This window comes from Loa loa (assembly GCF_000183805.2).
Source record: "Loa loa unplaced genomic scaffold supercont3.146, whole genome shotgun sequence".
In the NCBI taxonomy this organism is placed as follows: Eukaryota; Metazoa; Nematoda; class Chromadorea; order Rhabditida; family Onchocercidae; genus Loa; species Loa loa.
This window is the reverse complement of record NW_018108326.1, coordinates 67,376-80,216: the sequence shown is the minus strand read 5'-3', so window position 1 is coordinate 80,216 and position 12,841 is coordinate 67,376. Positions and strand designations below refer to the sequence as shown.

At 36.0% G+C, this 12,841-nt stretch overlaps 1 protein-coding gene across 2 annotated transcripts in view; it reads left to right on the top strand.

The window, feature by feature from the left end:
- Positions 1–12,841, top strand: part of LOAG_17891 — a gene marked incomplete at its 5' end in the record, with an annotated part of 19,676 nt that overhangs the window by 863 nt on the left and 5,972 nt on the right. For both annotated transcript variants that reach the window (XM_020450555.1, XM_020450554.1), the window contains 29 exons: positions 603–706; positions 878–997; positions 1,144–1,250; positions 1,475–1,714; positions 1,938–2,264; positions 2,439–2,793; positions 2,971–3,168; positions 3,264–3,397; positions 3,634–3,783; positions 3,945–4,133; positions 4,476–4,691; positions 5,050–5,144; positions 5,318–5,457; positions 5,646–5,829; positions 6,159–6,293; positions 6,673–6,775; positions 6,996–7,197; positions 7,460–7,639; positions 7,934–8,210; positions 8,434–8,539; positions 8,792–8,998; positions 9,226–9,345; positions 9,793–9,835; positions 9,950–10,035; positions 10,415–10,495; positions 10,691–10,836; positions 10,973–11,102; positions 12,330–12,403; positions 12,572–12,633. In XM_020450555.1, the coding sequence (XP_020305752.1) occupies positions 603–706; positions 878–997; positions 1,144–1,250; positions 1,475–1,714; positions 1,938–2,264; positions 2,439–2,793; positions 2,971–3,168; positions 3,264–3,397; positions 3,634–3,783; positions 3,945–4,133; positions 4,476–4,691; positions 5,050–5,144; positions 5,318–5,457; positions 5,646–5,829; positions 6,159–6,293; positions 6,673–6,775; positions 6,996–7,197; positions 7,460–7,639; positions 7,934–8,210; positions 8,434–8,539; positions 8,792–8,998; positions 9,226–9,345; positions 9,793–9,835; positions 9,950–10,035; positions 10,415–10,495; positions 10,691–10,836; positions 10,973–11,102; positions 12,330–12,403; positions 12,572–12,633 (4,511 nt within the window). The remainder of the gene's footprint in view (positions 1–602; positions 707–877; positions 998–1,143; positions 1,251–1,474; positions 1,715–1,937; positions 2,265–2,438; positions 2,794–2,970; positions 3,169–3,263; positions 3,398–3,633; positions 3,784–3,944; positions 4,134–4,475; positions 4,692–5,049; positions 5,145–5,317; positions 5,458–5,645; positions 5,830–6,158; positions 6,294–6,672; positions 6,776–6,995; positions 7,198–7,459; positions 7,640–7,933; positions 8,211–8,433; positions 8,540–8,791; positions 8,999–9,225; positions 9,346–9,792; positions 9,836–9,949; positions 10,036–10,414; positions 10,496–10,690; positions 10,837–10,972; positions 11,103–12,329; positions 12,404–12,571; positions 12,634–12,841) is intronic.

Sequence of the window (12,841 nt, the reverse complement as noted above, 5' to 3'; positions counted from 1 at the left end):
GTTCCATGTAGTTCGAATAAATGCAAAATCTCTTCAGCTACCGGGTGGTGCTCGTTGTTTGTTTCGGTATAATGGTTATATGGCTGCAGTACTGGCCTGAGTTTTTTGAGACGACTGTTTTTCTCATTTTTTCATTATTATTTGCTATTAGAAGTAATTGGAGCAGATTTAGTGGCTTATGGATTATTTTGGTTCATTTTAGTCCTTTCTCTTACCTTCATTTCTGAAATTTTCTTTAAAATTTAATGGCTAAAATCGAATGAAAATTCCTTGAATGCGAAGGATTTCGAAATTTAAATTTTTTGCGTTAAATGCAGAATGAAAATATATCTTTGTTTATGAACTTTTTAGACAATTCTTAATAATAAATTAAATTTTACGATGAAATGGTTTTGTTTTGATATAAAAACCCTAATATAGATTGGACACCTAATATAGATTGGGTGGTACTCTCCTGGCTGAGAGTACCACCCAATCTATATTAGGTGATTTGATTTCTAGAAAGCTTATTTTTGCATATCTACATTATATTAAATACAACCCAATTACTATTTATCAATTACATTTGGATAAAGCTGAGAATTTGATTGGTTGTATTTCAGAAGTCGACAAGCATGGGATGAAAGTGATGATGAATATGATAGGCCTGACTACTACACCGATTCATCTGATGGTTTTGATAGTGATGTTTCCACTGCCCGAAGAAGTCAGTTGTGTAGTGTTATTTTAGACATTTTTTTAAACGCTTTTGTTCTTTTAATTTTTTTAATATATGACTTTCCGGTGGTCATAGCTATTTCAGCAATTTAATGATTTTTTCAGATTCATTTTGAATATTCCTTCGAAATTTATTCTACAAACAGTAAATGCTTTCTAGACTCAGCGGCAATGGATTTCGACGACGAAGTAGAGGATGAGGAGATAGAAGAGACATCATCCGTGGCGAGTCGCGTTCCAACACCCGGTGCATCGCTCTATGAGACGGATGAATCTGTCGGTGTGTTTTAAGGATCTCTTACGTAATATCTTAGTTTTTGCTTGTTGTAGCGCACTTCTTTAGGGAATTTCTGGCAGTCCACTGAATCCCCTTTTTCCAGCCTTCATTTCTTCGGTATTTTTTTGTCCTGTGAAATTAATTTATAGAATGTCCATGGCTTGAAATTCCGGCCGAACAACTACCAATACTGAAATTACCGAAAGGAAGCAAAGATTTATTGATCGATGAGAAGTATTTGTTTGATGCTCTTGAGGTACTAAATCATTTCGAAAGAAAAGTGTTAAATTACAAATGTTAGAATAGCCTTGGTATAATTCATAATTCATCATTCACTGAAGGTCATTTTCATAAACTAATAACTAACCTACGTGAAACTCAGGCTGGGTCAGAAATCCTTGATGCACGCTTTTGCCAAGGCGGATAATCTGTTGATTTTAATAATGCTGAAAATTCGCATATTTTTTTGCCTTTTTTCAGGTTTATGAAACATGTCGCTGGTACTACCAAGCAATTCGACTTTCTCCATTTCTTTTCGAGGATTTTTGCGCAGCTCTAAGCACGGAAAGTCAAACAAATCTCTTGGCTGAAATACATATTGCACTGTTGAAGTTATCATTGAAGGATGATGATGATGAGCAAATTATCTTGTCGGTTCAAGATACAAACAATAGTTTCAATATCATGCTTCAGCTGCTCGAACCAATGACATATGCTGAGGTAGCTGTAAGGAAAAACAAATGATTTATAACGAAGACTCTGCAGTAAACTGAGGACTAAAAAGTTTTTTTTAGAGTTGGAAAGAGGACAGGTGTTTGAAAAATAAAAAGGAAAATCTTATTTAGAAGAAACAAATCCGTTTCTGATTGTTGAACTCGGAACTTTTGGTTAAATGAATGTCGGGAATTGAGTTTGGAAACTGCATGGTAATATCTTGCTTCAGGTACTTCGCCAGTATTTGGAAAGTGATCCGCAGCGCTTCCCTGCTCAGGTTCTTGAAGCAGTAAATGGAAATTATCCATTTGTTGATGTGGAACAACGACTTATAGTTCTTTCATGGCTTTGTGATCGTTTTTTTCAAACTAACGAATATCGAAATATTGTTAGAAATGAGGGGAAGTTAACAGCAGATCTACATTGTCGTGAATGTGGAAAACCAGGGGATGTTTTGCTCTGTGATGGTTGTGAAGCGTGCTATCATTTGTCGTGTACTAGTCTGGCTGATGTACCGGATGGAAAATGGTTGTGTCAAGTGTGTGAATTACATAAGGTAACGCTAATTTCATTTAAATTCACATGATAGAACAGGACAACATTTGAAACTGATGTAGTCATAGAGTCACGTCTCTAAAAGAAGGCATTCAGTGTTGACTTACCATTAATTCTTGATCAGCTGTACTCCTGGTCTTTTAAGCTGTACTTCTTATTCAGATTGGCATTTTAGGTACGCGGTGTAACAGACTGTCAAGTCCCCGGTTACCGATCGCCGCGTATGCCCATGCGTTTCAAACCACTGGGTCGCGATCGTCACGGTCGTCTTTATTGGTTTATGGTGCGACGAATATTTGTGCAGGACGATATTAACGGTTCTGTGCATTACTACAGCACTCTTCCTCAGCTCTACTTTTTGTTGAATATGCTTTCTGTGAATGAATATGAAAAACATTTGGCAGCCGTTTTTATGGATATTCTTCCTCTCATTGAAGAACATATGCGGATGACGCTACAGTTAACTGGTGACTATGGACGGAGCGCAAGAACTAGAAATAAAACTGATTTGTATTTGCATGCTGATAACGGTTAGTTCAAATCAAAATAGTTATTTCTGAAGAACGAGGTTATCTAGCATTGACACCTGTCGTTCATTGATGAAACTCCTACATTTACTAGTCCTAGACTCGGATACCTTGTCGCAGTATATCATTTAGGAAGATGAGGAGTCAAATTAGATTCAGCAGCAAGTGATCTTTTTTCAGTTGTCAGAATGGGCGACATTTTGGCAAAACCACTGTTTAGTCAGTTACGAGAAAGTGATGATGAGCGAGTTATGGTTGCAATTGGTTGCACGAAGCATGTTGAAGTGAGCAAGTATCTGCTACTCTGCAAAATTGAAGAACTGTTGGGGTTTACAGGAAACTGCTTGAAAGATACATTCTGGACAGCTGGCATGCAAAGTAAGTGTAGCTGTTCTATTTTCAGTTGGTGATTCACAAAAAGTGATAATTAAACTACTGTCACAGATTTTCTGTAAAATTTGTGTCATTTCCAGCTCACGAAGTGATTGCGAAAAAAGAAGTAATCGAAACAAGTTTCCATACAGCTTCTGTCAACGGTAGTGTTGGGGAAGTCCATTCTGCGGAGCTTGGATTTAGACTTGGCGAAGGCGACATCTTGGCACGCTACGTCAATCAATATAGCACGAATGAATATGCCAAAAATCCGATTCAAAGAGCTAAAGAAAGAGACAAAAAAAGTACATGTCAGGAAGGTTTTCGCTGATGGACGAAGGGGAATTCGAGGTGATTCGAGACTTACGTTCAACCTGAATATTTGTACTGTCATTATTTTAACCTTAACGAGAGAATAAGTGCAAATTATTTAGCTAAAATAAATGATGGTAAAGAATTATGAAATTGCAGTGGGCTGTAGCAAAAGGACGCACTCTTACTGGAACACCAATTCAGATTGGGAAAATAATACAAAGTTCTTTGGAAAGTTTTGCTCAAAAAATACCATCGACTTTAATGCATCGACTGTGGAAACATGATGGTTTCGATTATTTTAAAAAGGTGATTTGCTTAAAAAAACAGTCTTTAATTTCCTTTCTTGGTCTCCAAGGTATATTTAACTATAATTTTGTCCTCATTTATTCCAGATATCGCTCTGAAGATATTCATACATACTGATTATGTTTCTGCAAATTTCGTATACAAATTTTAATTTTTCGCAGGGACTTAATGCTCCACCAACAGTTGAACTGCTGAAAGACTTGTTGTTGCGCTTTGAATGTGCGATTCGGCGACCAGTTCTTCATAGTGTGTGGTGGAATACACTAGGGCATACTCGTCTGATGCGTATAACAGTGGAAGATCGTGAACGACGTCAGCGTTACGAAGCGAAGAAAAAGAAGCAGGACAGGGTAACAGATTTTAGTCTTAATAGATAACAGATCCAGTGTATTTGTAATATCAACAATGTACCGTATCAAAGGATCTTATAATTTTACATAGTTATTTCCGAGCATTTCTCAACTTTTTCTGTACTTCAGTAATCTTTTACTTGAAGGCTGAATTATGTTTAAAGAAATGAAATTTCCATTAATCTTTAAAGAAAGTGAGATCTCCATTAGTAAATTGCATCGTTTTGTGTCATACTTTAGTATCTTATGGAAAATTTTGAGGCAATAAATGAGAAGGATGATTTTGACGCATTAAGATTGACTAACTAAAGGAAAAGGATGTGAAAAGTAAACTTTTTCCAGGAGCTTTGGGCAGCAGAACCAGATGATGACGAAGTAATTTGGGTGAAACATCTTAAAGTTGGTTCAGTACTTAAAAGAACTTTGTGGCGGCAGAACGATGAAGGTTATCGAGTGAATGGCCGCGGTGCCCTTGGTGGTTGGTTGTGGAAAGCGAAAACATTTCATCGGACATTCATTCCACAAGCCGAAAAGCCGAATATTGGCAGAAATTTAAAAGTATGCTGCTTTTCCTGGTGTTTCAATAAATTTTATTTACCAATAATAAAATTTTTCCTTAAATTGTCAGTGATATTATCAGTCATAAGCAAGCAAAGAACAAAAGCAAAGAACAAAAAGTTTGAGATTGCTGCAGTGCCTTATTAAGAAATCCAATTTTTTTTAAAGAAATCCCCATACATTGCTTCTAACAATGTCGGTACTAAGAGTAACCAATATTGTTCGCTATAACTGTTATATTTTTGTTGCCAAATGAAGAAATTTTTTGGAAATTGAAGCAGTTTATCTGTATGTTATGATTACTTCCATTCTGTCATTTGATTTGTCCACGCAAATGATGCAACCTGAGATCTTTCAGCCCACTACATTGGCAAATAGAAAAGCAATTCGTTTGGGAAAAATTGTTGAAAATCTGAATGAATGGAGGAATGCAGAACTAGAAGGCGAGGAGAGGTAAATTTATTTCGGGATAAATTTTGTTTGGATCGTTCTGTGCTTCTCATGTCTGTGAATTCTTTAAATCCTTCCTTAGCATCTCAAGTCAATAAAACTGTAGATATTGATAGCATCAATGGTGAAATATTGGACTATGGCTGTTATAATACCTGCAATAAAGCTAATCTCAGGAAGTGGCAGAAGGAACTTCTGAAGAAGTGCTATTCCCCCACCTGTAGAATGGGCATGATGCCGTTACCGATTACTTCGGAAAATGATAGCGTTCAAGGTTGTTACAGTTTTGCGTGTCGTCAAGCTGTATTACAATCGAGTAAGTTATGCTTTGTTATTGTTATAAAAAGTTTGAACCTTTGAAGAGATTTTTGGCGTCTTTTTCTGCTAAGCGAAGAAATAGGATTTTTTTCAGTATTTACAAATTTCTATTTGGCGATTAAAATATTCATTTTTGCATGTTCTCCAAATATAATCAACTCTATATGACTGTACATATGATTGTAGTGGGAAGAACCACTAGTGGTGTTGTACACGCACGACCTCCATTATCACCATCATCAAAATCTCGACAAGAAAGTGGAAAAGATGTGAAAGCGCTGGAGATGAATAAACCATTCCCGCTCCCGGTTCCATTTGATTATCGAGTCAAGCGTACTGGTGAACAAAGTTTACTAATCTTACCACAGAGGTCAATTTGTTTTGCTGAAAAATATCTTCACAAACATTTTTGTTCATCGATCTGAATCTTTCGTCAGATCTTCTGTACGCATAGTCATTTATTTTAGGTTTTTTGGGATAATAATGCTTTCCAGGAAACATATGATCAAATTTAGTGTGCTCACTTGGGTATCAGTTTACCATGTGTTTTTATGTGTGGCTAGCATAATATCTTTATTTTCTTGAAGCTCTGCAAAAATGGTAGTTGAGCCATAATTCTTTACCACTGAAGTAATTTAAACAGATAGAATTTAGTCAACAACCATCGACTTCTCAGAGTTTTACAGATAAGTTTTTCAGATCCTTAAAACGTTTGGCTCGCCAGGGCGGAGTGAATTTGAATTATTTCGCCCCTGGTTTTCATCGTATGGCTAAAAGTAACAATCAAGTGTGGAACTACCCTTGTCAGCGTCCGCTCTTTGATAATTGCTGGAGGTTTGCTAATTTTTTTGTTGCGGATAGTGAAGTGATCTTTTATATTAGGACCATCTTATATATTAGAACCATTATAAGTTCTGAATAGGAAAAATTCTTAATAATATAGCTGTTAATCACATCAACTGAAAATTAAATGTTTTACGATGTTCATGTTCCTTATATATCCTTGCATTACAACGTTTTAGTGTACTTGCATACACTGAAGCACTTCACCATGTTCTCTCGCTACTGAAAAAGTAAAATCCGTGAAGGCAGCATAATTTCGATTTGCACAGGAAAAAATTATTTAGGAAACGATTTAATAATGCAAATGATATGAGGTAATATGAAATAATTGAGATGTCCTTTATTGCTTTATTTGCTTTCCTGATTCCAGATACATGGTGTTACGCGCTCAGTCTTACCACTCAGTTGCTCTACATCTTCGAGTACTCTATGCATGTATTCGATGGGCTGATATGCATCGCGAATCAGATGAAGTTTGTTTTCAATTTTTTTTCTTTTTTTAGTTAGGATGCGAAAGCAGTATGTCATATTTTTAAAATCATTCAATAAGGATGAGTAAAAAGAAATAAGTACTGTTAAATTAATCTTTATGACTCATGTGTTCCTTTAGATTATTTATTGTTGTTAAATTCTATGGCGGATGTTGTCTTTACAAATTACTTGATTCTTTCTCAAAATGCTTTGCTTTCGTAGGATTTTCGGGTTACAGTCCATCTTGCGGATCATGATGAAGTACGAACAGTGGTTGGCCATAAGGAATATCCACCAGATGGTATGTATGAACAGTATAAACTTAGTATAGAGCTAATTCCTCTGGATGACAATATTGAACTGGATGACGCTAATGAAGGCTTAGGAAGTGCCGCATATCATCCATCAAAGTCGCTGGAGAAAAGTAAGTTTAATTCATGTATTTCTCTTCTGTTTTCTTCACGATTACTGATTTATGTGTCAAGAAGATACTTTATTTACAGTTGCGGGATCTAGGATAGCATAAATTGGCCCACAGTATAAGATAATATATAGGAATGATAAAGAGTTGTAGCGAATTGACTGTTGCTGATCGATTAATAAAAACATTCTCCATCATCTTTGACCACTGCATATTTCGTTGGACTTCAGCCGGTATCCATGGCAGTATCCATGTTCTATTTCAGCTTTGCGTAAAAGAAAAGCAACAAGGAGATCAGAAAACGGGGTGGTAAGGAAAGATCATGTAAAAGTGATTGAACGATGGATCGACGGTGTTGAACTGAAACCCTGGGAAATAGCTGATTATTGGAAGAATATTGAAAATCGAACAAAGCGTAGTTTGGCTGCGCCATCGGTCGTTACAGGTTCTCAATTCCAGCTTTTTGAAATTCCAGCTCTTCGATTTTGTCATATTCTTGCTATGTCTGAATTTTCGGCATTCGTCCGCTCTACAGAAACAGAATATTTATAGCATCTGTCTTAGTACTTGTCACTAATCACCATCATTTGATGTAATCAAATATAATCAGCAGTTCACTTATGCTCAGTTTTTGGAAAAAAAAGTAGTGTAAGGAGCATAGGTTACAATTGATTTTGCGATTTCAAGAAATTAAACGAAATAACCATTTTCCGCGAAATATACTTTAAATTGTTTTCAGTGGGCAATAGACTTCCTACGTTAGCTATGAAAAACTGTGAGTCGTCGACAGTTTATTCTAATCGTATATCTGCTGAAAGACGTCGTCCACAGCCGAAACGTATGCCGGATTACGATTATGATATAAAAGACGATGAGGACGAAGATGACGACGATGAATATATCGACGTTGAAACGTTACCGAATATTGCTGAAACGAAATCAATTTCAAGTTTAGAACCAAAACCAAAAATTCCACGATTATCAGAACAGAGATCAGAAAGACAATTAACTGGAAGGTGATTATAAAATTATTGGCATAAACGAGCATCGGTATTTGCTGTTGCTTAATCGTGAAATTCTCTTCCAGTTGTCACTTGATCATCCTTTGATAAAACACCGAAATAATGGCGAGTATTAAGTAGAGGCCTGAAACCGACATCTTGTGAGGATTCTGATATATCCGCTTTTCTGAGAATTAGTGTAGATTGGTGTGATATGTCTTAAATTTTGAGATTTTAGTCCTTATAAAGCACAGTGGCACAATCCGAATGTATATCGTCAATATGAACAAGTGGCCAGGCGACCAGGTGAACTGCTAGGTGGAGGGAAATATACCATGTTTCAGGTTAGCTTTATCTTGTTTTTTGTTTTACTCTCTTTGAAGGAAGTCGAATTTTAGAAAAAATAGAAGGGCAACTACAGCAGGCCAGATCGACTAGAAATTTTTTGATTTAGGATTGAAATCCTCATGCTTAGAATTGATTTTTTTCTTTTTATATTACTCATTATTATTTATGATTCAAATGTAAGGCATTAACCAGTATTTGCTGTCGAAAGTTCAGAGCATATTTGGCCACATATACTTAGACCAGTTTAGAAGCCGGATGGCACATTCTGCCGTGTAATGGTATATCAGAATCGTCCAATGCAAGGAGATAGGACTCCGAGTACTCCGGGATCTATTCGCCCTCCGCCAGTGATAACTTCACAGTCAAGAGCTGGAAATTATCAGCGTGAATCGCTGCGAATACCAGTCAGTCGAAGAGTTGTATCAGTTCCAGGCTCAAATCATGGATCTCCTGTGGTTGGTTTAAGCAGTAATTTGCTCTCCTTTATTTTTCCAAGAAATTATTTATATTACCCCTCTGCAAACGTGAATTCGTCTGTACATATGGAAACTCATGAAGTAATAATCTAGTACCTTTTCAGTAGAACTTTTTAATTCGGAGACTTTACAAGTTCTTTTCTTATCTTTTTCTTAGTCCTTCCTGTCCTTCCTGTGTTTTTTAATCTTTTTTGTATAAATTTCAGGCACCGATGGGGAAACGACTGTTGTTGATTCGCCGGAGTGATGGTACGACGCAATATTTACGGCCAGTTACTAGTGGTACCAGTACACCCGGTACTTATCGAGCAGTCCGCACGACACAAGTATATATTTGTTTTTTTTTCTACTATTCATTTCTTTTACTGCAAGCTAACTTTCCGTTCTTCCTCCAAAGAAATACGTTTTCCCGCATTTTCAGCTTTATTATTCCTTTTATTTCTGTCATCCCACTACACCATTATAGACTCGTGCTGTTTTCTAAGTCTACCAATTTCGATTCCAGCTTACTGTCTCACTCATCTCTCCGTGGATCTAATGATGTACCCAGTAGTATAGAGTTATGGGGAAATATGATGGTGGAGAAAATCTTTTTTTTAATGAAAATCATGAAGTTGAGGAGGAAGAGGAAAATAAAGTAGATTGGATTATTGTTATCTGTTTCTAAGGTTCGCTAGTGTCTCAAATCAGGTTTTAGATCCCACTCAAGACTTGAATTTTACGCAAAATCCAGAAGCCTATAAAGTCATTACTAAATATTAATATCATTTTAGGTTGGTGGTGCGACAATAAGTGATGTTCGAGGTTCTGCAACAGGTATGCATTTGTCGTGTTAGACAGAATAGATCTTTTTTGAGTGGCACATATATTTTATAGTTCTTATCCTCATATTTGCACTGCTTTCAGTATTCATAAAATCTCTTTTCATAGGTTCTTCCTTTGTTCGTCCGGTTAGTGCTACTCGAACTGTTTTTACTGGTAATCAGTCAGTGGGAAGAGTTGTACGATTACCTGCGGTAAGTATTAGTGATCAAATAGTTTGATAATATGCAGACCGAATGTCATTTTACGAACCAATATGACAAAATAAGATTTGGATTTACAAAAAAAAATTAAGATTTAGATTTTCACGAAAATTTTTTGCACGAGATATAAAACATGATAAGCGTAGTTACGGGATGTATGATTAAAAAGAAAATTGAATTGCTTTCACTGATAAAGCAGGAACTATACCCCAGTATGTTAACTGAAGGAAGAAAACTGATGATGTAGCTTTGTTCATATGTTCTCCATGAAAATAATTGTATTGATTTCTTGATAATAAGCGACATTTCTAGCGTTCTATACTTGTTCTTTGTACTAGTTCATTTCATTATGCTTTTATTTCATTTACAGCGAACAGTTGCAGTGGTAAATCAGCCACCTACTACTGGAAATCAAGTCCCGTCCACAGTGAGAATTGGCCGAATGCAACCGGTAAATTATAGTAATGTTGATTGACCTGTATAGTAGCCATCTCTAGGGTAGGGTTCAGCTGGATGGTTCGTCTTGCAATATTTGACGATGAACCATGGATTTTGATGGTGTTAGGAAATAATGAACTTTATTCTGTAAACAGTGAATTAATCTATTAATAAATTAAGCTTGGAATTCAATTTGGACTTTTTACAGAATGCAAAACGAGTGGATGGTGATGAAATGCTGAGTGATCAATCAAGCGGTCTCGTTACTGCAGATATGAGCGAAGAGTATCGTTTATTGGCGGAAAGAGGTCTTCGCTCATCTGGGAGGCCCCCTGGAATAGCTCCAAGTTCTGGGTAGGTCGTTTTTCTCAAAATATAAATTTCTGTGAAATACAATTGGATGAACTGCAGTTAATTTAGTATGCGTTCAGGTAATCTTGATTTCTCCATTTGTTAAGTTCGAGTTTCGAAAGTATATCTCTATTGTTAGAAATGGGCGTGTTGTTAACAGTACAAGACCAGCTGTAACAGTTCAGCCGCGGCAAGGTTTAGCAACAGTGCATTCATCTCTCGAACAACAGACATCATCAGGTCAAATATTCGGTGACCACGACCCTATGGTAAGTAGAAGCCCTATGTAGCATATTTCAGGTCTTGCAATTCAATAATTTATAGGTTTCCAGTAGATTTTTTCAGATTAATTTCATTCCAAGCGTTGAGTTTCAGATAAGTGGTGGTTACTACACTAATGATGACCAGCAGGCTTATACCGGGATTTGATAGCTTTACATTAGTGATATATTGGTGTATGGATCTCATATGTTGTCCTTAGAACAAGTGATTAGTGATCAGAAATATAATTTCAGAGTTTCAAGAAGTTTCAAAAGAAGAGAGTAAAAGATCCAATAGGTAGAAATTAAGTTTGAAATTGGTCGTGGAGTATGAGTGGGCAAAAATAACAAAGGGGAATGGTAATGTACTAAATCATACGATAAAATAATAGGACTTCTTTTTTGTTCTCCCAACTTGGACCATTGGTTGTTGCTCCGTACTTTCGTTGTATTCCAGATAATTTTTCATACATTGCTATGATCGTGTGAACTTGTGTTATATCTTATCTTGTTGGGCTTTATATAGTTTTATGCGCTCGTTAGGATTTGTATAACATCAAAAACAGTGATTTGAGAATCGCATACATTTTGCTTAGCTACACTGTTATCGATTTACTTTTTTACATTATCAGCGCACCTGATGAAGCATTTTGATTTTGTATTTGGGACATCCACGTTATATTCCACCGCTCAGCAACGACTCCGTACCAATTTTTCAATTTCTTATAAATGTATTTTTACACCGTAGGTAGCTTTCATAATTCTTATCCTTTAAAGACATCTGTCATTCTTTCCCCGTTATCAGTTGGTTTTTTCCTGTCATCTGAACAGTGCTTGAAAGAATAGTTCGTAAAAGCCGTCTGAACAGTTCTCGAAAGTATAGTTCGTAAAATTCTTGTTTGTTTATTAGCTTCAAGGAATTGTAACTTCATTATTCTTTTATTTATGAATGATTTGTGCCAGATGCCGTATTCGTTTAGTTCTACGTAACTTTGTGTTTCAATTCTTTAATTTTGGATGGTAGCCAATTTAAAATAATGTTTGGTTTTGGCTGCCACCTCTATATTTTTATGTTTCTATTTCTGTTATAAAATAAAATATTCTGGAAGTAATTTTTTTTGCAAGTCACACGATCATGCACTTTTGTGTGAAAAATTTTCCGCTTAGATGACTTGATTTCCATAACAAATTAGAAAATAGACCGACATTCAGAAGCTACCAAGGTCCATTTTCCAGGCTGGTTCCGGATCATCTGCAAGTAGTGGTGGTAAATACGCGAACATGGTACGAACGGAAGTCAGGACAGCAGGGTACGGGTTTCCCACGTTTTTTTTCTTTTTACGTCAAAATGAACAAACCATGGGAAGTTGAAGTCGGTTCATTTCAAAAGGTTTGACATTTACCAAAAGTCCCATTTCTTTCTATCAAAATTTTTAAAAAGCGGAAAAATGAAAAAAATGAAATAATTGCATTCTTAGAGTTACTACACGGACACATTCTGTCGTTGAAATGATTCGAGCGGGATATCATGGTCGAGGAGGTAAATTGTTAATTGTTACTTTATTGAAAATTTACTGAAGCTTTCTTTGAAATCCTTTTCTACTTTTTTTTTTTTGTTTTTTGTTTGGAAAGAAATGGGTAATCATGGACATAATATATGTTAGCAGTATATTTTGCTCCTAAAACGTTTTATATCATGTTTCATGAGTATATCAGAGCGATTATGTGCACTGTGTCTTAGTGCTGCG